Source organism: Cynara cardunculus (genome assembly GCF_001531365.2).
Source record: "Cynara cardunculus var. scolymus isolate 2C chromosome LG 4, CcrdV1, whole genome shotgun sequence".
NCBI classification, from domain to species: domain Eukaryota; kingdom Viridiplantae; phylum Streptophyta; class Magnoliopsida; order Asterales; family Asteraceae; genus Cynara; species Cynara cardunculus.
The window spans coordinates 3,536,389-3,545,064 of record NC_037531.1 but is presented as its reverse complement, the minus strand read 5'-3'; the positions used below and the strand labels follow the sequence as shown (position 1 = coordinate 3,545,064).

The window sequence follows — 8,676 nt, the reverse complement described above, 5'->3', positions numbered from 1 at the left end:
TAGAGTTGGAGTAGAAGTCGGAGTCATAGGAGATGATGAAAACGACTACTTTCAAAGTTTATAATTTAGTTTTGTTTTATTTAGGGTTAGGTATATTTAATTTCTTTATTCTATTAAATCGTAAATACTTGTACCTACACAACATATGTTTGTACATTATTAGAAATTATAAAAGAAAAGTTAAATGACCAAAATACCCCTCACATGACTTGCACATGAGAAGACTTGTCGGTTGTTGCTGCCAGCCAATCAGAAACAATTTTTCATAACAAATTATAAACCACAGGGACAAGGATATAATTAATTGAAGTTGAGGGATAAGAATAAAAGTTATGATAAATCATGTAGACAAGAAATGTAATTGACTCTTGATTTCATTGATTTATCATTTTTGGCCACGTCACCAAAAGAATCCTAAACCTCTTGTGTCCAATTTAGATTTTGGAGAAGAAAATTGGAGGGTTCAAAATATCGTCCACATAAACTCGATAAGCCTAAACAACCTTACGATCCACAATAGCAATATCCATACTTTTGGCTCATTTTATTGGAGTTTTATATGCACAAATATCTATTGTGTTTTTCTTGTAAAACCATTTTATTAGAACCTAAAGAAATAAATAGGAAAATTAAAAAAAAAAAAAAAAAGTTGGAAAACCATCTCAAAATAAAATGATACGAAATAAGGTTAAATTGAACTAACCAAGACAGATAAACCAAAACCAACAGCAGTAACTGAGATCACTGAAGACCAAACTCGGATACCAGTGACAGAAAAGACTCACGACACAGATGGGGATGTCAAAATAACGTAGTGAGCCAAAGGCTTGCGATATGCAGCCATTCCGATTTCTTCTCGAAATCCAGCTGTAAGATAATAAGGTTCTGTTTGGTTTGTAAGATGGATAAGATTTGAGGGATTTAGAATTCAATTCCGTTCCAATCCCACATTTGGTTTGAGGATTGCATGGATTTGAAATCCTGGGTTGTCGGCATTTCATAGGACTTGTTTGTAACAATGTTTTTAAAATATGTTAAACGCACTTATTTTGTAATATAAAATGATAATTTATTTATTTTTAAATTTCATATAATTTGTTTTGTATAAATTATTTTTAAGGAATGGAACTTAATTCAATTCCATATATTATAAACCAAACACACCAAAGATTTCAAATGCTTCCACGAAATCCAAATATCTTAAAAACATTCCATTAACTAAACAGACGTTAAATTATACGTTCTCTAAAATATAAAGAAAATAAAGGTTATATTTCATCATTATTGCTTAAAAAATAAGAGGTGCAAAAAATTGGTTGAACATACTAATAACCAAGTTAAAGTTGGTTCCATTATTACAAATGTAATGTTAAGCTTCTCATTACCCTATTTAGGATATTTAACTTCAGATATGATCATTTAGACCGAGTCCGACAGATCAGATTGGAGTGAATAAACACCGGCTCATGACATTATCGGTTCAAATCTAATCATTATAAATGATTACAGGTTTGTGTAAACCTAGTTAACGGGACTTATGCATATAGCATGAACGAATTGGTCAAAAGACGTCACAAATCACACTTTATAAAAATAAACCCAGCCATACCTAATAAAACAACAATTTTATCTTTTGAGGTAGAGGGTTTTTTTTTTACGTACAAACGTTATTTTAAAATGAGATTTTTTGTATATAAAAAGATGTATTGGATTTGTTTAGCTTGTTTTGTTTTTTAAGTAAGATATCTCTTATTTGAAACAACTTATGTTTTTCTACAAAAGTCCATATCAACTTATGATAAGTTAGAATGATTTAACTTCTTCAAAAACTCCTTATTTGACACCGGTATAAACTCTTTATCCAAACCCTCAAAAGTGCTTATTACATGTGTCACACCGGAATAAATGAATAAGTTGTTTTTACAAGCAATCCCAAAACACCACCTAAAAACGATAAATAAAGAGAAAATGTAGAAAAGAAAAGGGACCACAAAAGCTCTCCATTATTCCTATTTGAAGCAAGCCTTAGATAGGTCTCATAGTACCAGTACGACCACAGAAAGAAGAGTGGAGAAATGGCGATGGAGAAATGTTTCGGAATGGGTACAACCAGAGCCACTGTTCTACAACACACCCATCGTCATTTTGCATCCATCGATGCTCCATGTTTCACCAAGGCTCCCATGATGAAGTCCTCCACTCTCACCTCCTCCTTTTTCAAACTCCGATGCAGCAACCGGTCCAACCGAATCGTCTGCAAATCTGCCGTAAATCAAGGTCTCTCTCTGAATTTTCATCTCTAAAGCGTGCGTTTGTTCGTTTTTTAATTCAAGAGCTGTTGAAATATGAAGTCTTTCTTTCATTTCTAACTGATAAGATAAGAGATGGTGTTACACTCTTTGTTTTTTTATGTTACTCTTTGCTTCTGCAACAAGTGACACGATGACGTCAAGTCATCATGCCCCTTATGTCCTGGGCGACATGTGCTACAATGGCCGGACAAAGGGTATAGTTGTTTTTGGGAGTTTTAATACACTACGATAAAATCGGGTTAATAAGACGATTCAAATGTTTAAATGTCCCAATAGACTGTTCTACATGACTTAAATTATACAACCAAACAATTATGCGTCATATGCAAAGTTATTACACTACAACCACATTAGATTCAAGGGCGTAGCCGAAATTGTAATTTAAGGGGCTTGAAGATCTCAAATTTTAGTTTGTTGATTAGAGTCTTTTTTAGGAAAAAGCCAATTCATTAAATAAGAAAGAACAAATACAAGACTAGAGGGCCGCCAAAGGGAGCATGCGAGGAGCAGAACCACCTACGACTACGTACAAAACAAAGAGAACAATCGAAAGACAACGAAAAACGACCAACAACCCGAGAAAACAAAACTAAAAACAGCAAGCCAAAAGATCAAGAGGTTGATGTGAAATATATACAATTAATGTTAATTCTGTTAAGTTTCATGATATTTTGATAGGAAATTTGAGTTGTGATGAGTATGTAGATAAAAAAAAACAACAAAACATGAATATTCAGACTTCTGTTCGTAAAATGTTAGTAGAAAGATGTATATATTAGATATTGTAGTGCTAATTGAAATCAAAAACATATTTTTATATTAACTGAGCCATTATTTTCGTTCATTTATGAACACATATACATGTATATAATAATATAAATATTTATATTGGCGTCGTTTATGATATATATATATATATATATATATCATAAACGACGCCAATATAAATATTTATATTATTATATACATGGACGAAAAGTAGATTTCATAACTCGTGAAACAAAAAATAACATTATGAAACATATGGTTCAAAAAGTACTACGATTGATTTACATTGGTGGTCCCTATGGTTTGTTCAAAGTTTGGATTATCTACACCGTTGGTCTCTAACTTTATATTTTTCATAACACCCATAATCCATCCATTTAACAACGTTAGTTAGCAACCGTTATGCATGACTAATCGATATTTAAACAAACTATAAGGACCAACAATATAATCTGCTCTAAAATTTAATATGATTTATGGTTTTTTTTTTGTTTTTTATTAAAAAATATCTTATATATTTAATCACAAATCAAATTTATTAAAATAAAATACTTATTAAATAAAAATCTTTATGTTTATTTAAAAACTATTAAATTCACAAAAGAAAAAAAATAGCGTTAAAAACATCTCTAGTTTCCTATATGACGCGAATTAAAAAAGTTCCCTATAGAAACAAACGTCCTATAAAAAGATGGTTTTTAATATGCTTAACTTTTCGGACGTCATATAAACCTAATTTTGCTGTAGTGATAATTTTGTTAATTGTTTGAATAATCAGGTGTTTTTTTAATATTAATTTATAATTTTCATTTTGTTGTTATTTTAATTTGTTGTAATTTGACTATATATCAGTAATTTCACATTAACCAAATTTAATTTATAATATTTTGCTCGTTATTTTAAATCCCAACCCAAAATATATGTAAATTAAGTTATGGATCATGTAAATACAAAATAAAAAGTTTGAAACAAAAATATATGTTAAAATAAAAATGAAAAAAAACTAATAAACATATAATTTTTAGTTTTATTAATTTTTATTAAATTAAAATAAAATGTATGGTAAATAAAATTACATTTTTTTAATACTATTGATGATGTTTGATTTTTTAATACTAGAAGGGTATTCGTACAATGCAGCGAGATACATTTTGATTTTATTGTTTTGTTTATTCTTTGTCTATTGATACAATACAATTTTATATGATTTTGAGAAAGTGATAATATTTTATTTTTGAATAATATATAAATTTGAAGAAATTGTAATTAAAATTTTGAAAAATATAATATCGATATTAGTATCAAATTAATTATTTAAAAGTTATCGTTTTTTTTGTAATTTCTTTGATTCAATTTTTTTATTATAATTTAATTTAGGTCTAATAATAAATGAACTTATTTTTAGTTTAATAATATAATTTTTTATAAAGATAATAATTAAGTATTCTATTAGTTTAACTACGAATCAATTTATTTTTGATTTAATAATATACTTTTCTATAAAGATAATAATTAAGTATTCTATTAGTTTAACTACGAATCAATTTATTTTTGATTTAATAATATACTTTTCTATAAAGATAATAATTAAGTATTCTATTAAAACTCAAAAATATCTTAATTTTATTTTATATTTTTTACATTTAAAATATGATATTTATCCCGTATATGATAATCATTAAACTTAGGTTTTAACCATATCTAGCCAAATACCATTTCACATTTCTCCTTACTTCTCTCTCATATTCCTTCTTTTACCATAGATGGGGGTTTTCAGCACCAGCCACCCCCTGCCACTAATTAGATTTAAGCATCTTAATAAAATATTTTATAGATTTTAATTTTACGGGACGAAACAAAGAAAAACGTCTTATCTAAAAGTGTTACAAATGGTTTATAGAACGTTTTTGTGTGTTTTAACAAGTTTTTAATATGCTTTATTGGAAAATTCTCAAAAAGCGTCCTATAAAAATAGCTAATACGACACTTTATTTTAAAAACGTTCTAAAAATCTTGTTGAAACACCTGAAAACGTTCTATAAACCTATTGTAAGATTTTTATATATAACACTTTATACTTTCGTCCTATAAAATGAGCGTTGCCCAATTTTGTTGTTGTACTGTTTACAACAAGTTTATAAGACGCTTTTATAACGTATCGAATTTCAAAAATCACCTCAGTTACTTTAAATTACCCAAATAAAACTTTCATGGTTCACAAAGACGTCAAGTGCAACAAAATTAACTCAAATACTGTAACAAAATGCAATAAACTGACCCCAAAGAGAACTAATTCACATAATTATAGAAAAGCTTCGAAAGCTTAACTTTAGACTCCACTAACTAGAGATCGGTAACCATACAACCATCCAAACTTGAGGTTCACATCTTATCCTTGCCCACACTCAAACCCTCCACAAAGGTAACAACCTGGAGAACAATTATTTTAAAAATATGGGTTAGACTGAAAAGTCTAGTTAATTCTTTGTAACAAACAGTAATATTTGAAACGTATGTTTCAATATCGTTTCTCATAAATATATACACAAAATGAATGTCAACTCGCATGACTGCTTTTCCATCTAACTAACAATCCACAATGGTTGCAAGAACCATAACAATAATGTGATTACCTTGACACATGCCACATCTGTGATCCCCTTGACAAGATTGCAATATATGCCAACCTAATGGGACTAGAAGAAACGAATTCTTATAGCACAACGAAAACGAAACCCCACATGCGAACCATTATAGTCCTACATGTGTCCACTCCCGCTGTGACAGCTACCGACCCACATGCACCCAATGTGACGCCACAATTTCTTGACAACATGCAATACTTACAGATAAAGCATGCTTGCATAATTATCAACACACATTTTGTAAACCACGAATAATTAGATCATCTTTTTCAAATTTAGTAAAGTAATATAAGAAACTCACCTCAGATCCAAGTCTAAGCTAGAATCATACCCGTAACACCAAGCGATCAACAACGCAACACCTGAATAATCAAATTACTTACGATATTGAACTCACATGATCACCAACTGAATACTTTCCTAGAATCAATTGATTACAACCCTAAACAAAGCCCCAACTGAACCCAACACCAAAATAAGTGGAAGGCATAATTCTCGAAGGAGATACGCGACCAGGCATGCTACAGATCACGACTCTAGAAAAACATTCTCATCCAAGATTTACGATATCTTTACTTCATCTCTACAAGCTCTTTTAAGTAAAAATAATGATGGATGCTTGGGTTTATGGAAAGGAATCCCAACATTTATACAACAACCCCTTAGTGATATAAAGATCTTCTAAAATTGGTTATTACAGCTTTTGAGCGCATTAACAAGTTTTTTTTCATACACGTTTAAAATAAAATTTCCTATCAACCTTTTCTATTTGAAAAGTGTCACTGCAACAAAATCAAGTTTACATGATAGTAATAAAAATCCCCTTGTGGCCATGGAAGTTTAAATGCGGTGACTCCGGGCTATCTGCAAAGCAGGTGGTCGTCCTGAGATTAGTCGGCTCGCATAGCGGATTAGATATCCAGTTAATAAAAAAATGTTTAAATATCCTCATGAATTGTCTATAGTACTTAAGTTTATAGAACCAAATAACTATCTGTCCTATGTTGAGGTGTTACAACAACTTTATAAGCCATTTTTAGACGCATTAACAAGTTTTTTTGAACACTTGTAAACTAAATTTTCCAAGTAGTTTTTTTATATGACAGTTTTGAGAAATATCAGATGAACACATCTTTTCATAGCGCATTTGCAACAAGACGCTTTATTTAAAAAAAAGTCCTAAAAGTTTGTTAAAAACGCGTAATCGTCACTTAAACTTATTGTATCACTTTTATATATAATGCCTAATTGTTTGTTCCAATAAATATTCCATAAGGACATCTGGGCATTATTGTCCTTTTGTAAACCTAATTTTATTGTACTGATCTCAATGAAACCATTGAGATTAAAGTACCAAGAAGATTTTTGACCTAAATAAATGTGCGTTCCAATATTTTTGGAGTCTATATTACAACATATCCTAAGACTATAGATTGATGACACGAGTAATAAACTTAAAAAATATAAAAATTCAATTCATATAATATATGAAAAGTCTTACAAAGTAAAACAAAATTGCTATAAATGACAACATAACATAAAAAAATTCAGTTAAATAAAAGAGTAAATTAATGTTTCGTTCCTATTGCTAGGTGTTTTTAACGGTCAATGTCCCTTTTTTTTTTTGAAAATAAAGGAACATATCCTTGTGGTTGTGTTTTTTTATCGAGCTACATCCTTGTGATTGCTTTTTTTATGAGTTAGGTCCCAATGGTTGCATTTTTTTAATGAGTTTGGTTCCTAAATAAATTAACGGCTTGTGGTTGCATTAAGGACCCAACTCGTTGTAAAAATGCAACCACAAGGATACGATCCGTTGAACTTTCAAGAACTGGACAAGGATTATTAAGAACATATAAACACAAAGACAAAACATGTCATTCACTCTAAATGAAGTCATTCTTCAAACATTATTTGTAAGCAGGAATTGAAATCGTCATATTGGCTAAATGAGTAAAAACCTACGCTTTGGATGTTGTTTGTCCGAAATGAAAGCAATTGGTTTTGTAGTTTTAGAATTTTGCTGATCCCAAGAAGTAAAAACAATATAATTGGGATAAATAGGTCTTTTTCAATTTATTTATTTTCATTTCATTTTGTAGTGGAAGTGGTAACAGACTGCACATGGACTGAATTGGTGGTAGCAGCTGACCTGCCGGTGCTGGTGGAATTCTGGGCACCATGGTGTGGGCCATGCCGGATGATTGCTCCGGTGGTGGATGAATTGGCTAAAGAATATTCTGGCAAAGCAGTATGTTTTAAGATCAACACCGATGATTGCCCGAATATAGCATCACAATATGGAATAAGAAGCATTCCGACATTGCTTTTCTTCAAGAATGGAGAGAAGAAAGAGAGTGTTGTTGGTGCTGTCCCTAAATCCACTCTTATTGCCACTTTAGATAAGTATATTGACTAATGATTAATCAATTCTTCTCTTGAATTTTAAGCCACTTTTATTGCATTCTACAAAGAAATTGTATATGAAAAGTTGTAAAACTGTTTTTAATGTTAATATATTGCCTATAACAATTACATCAATTGTATTTTTACTACACCTCTATGATTTTCCACCAAAATTTATCTACACCAAATCTATCATTTTTACGACACTATCAACTTCCATGTGTAATTCAATCATAATTAACGAATAATGATAATTGTCCATAAATATCTCTATTGTTTCCTAATATAAGCATCGATTATGGTTTGTATAGTTTCTTAGAATTGGATGGTTTGTAAATAAAACATCTCATCTATATACATACATACATATATATATATATACATACATACATACATACATACATACATACATATATATATATATATATATATATATCTATATAGGGGAGCGATCAAATGCAAACCACTCAATTTGTACAAACCGTGCAAACCGCATTCAACCAATCATAATTTTTCATTTTGTTCATTTTTTTGTAATTATGAGA

At 29.9% G+C, this 8,676-nt stretch overlaps 1 protein-coding gene across 1 annotated transcript; it reads left to right on the top strand.

Moving 5' to 3' along the window:
* The first annotated feature begins 1,965 nt into the window (after positions 1–1,965).
* On the top strand, positions 1,966–8,266 carry LOC112511281 (thioredoxin 1-like). The gene is made up of 2 exons (XM_025116847.1): positions 1,966–2,277; positions 7,828–8,266. Exons 1-2 carry the CDS (start codon positions 2,076–2,078, stop codon positions 8,142–8,144), a joined length of 519 nt encoding a protein of 172 aa, XP_024972615.1. The 5' UTR covers positions 1,966–2,075; the 3' UTR covers positions 8,145–8,266.
* Positions 8,267–8,676: the final 410 nt, after the last annotated feature.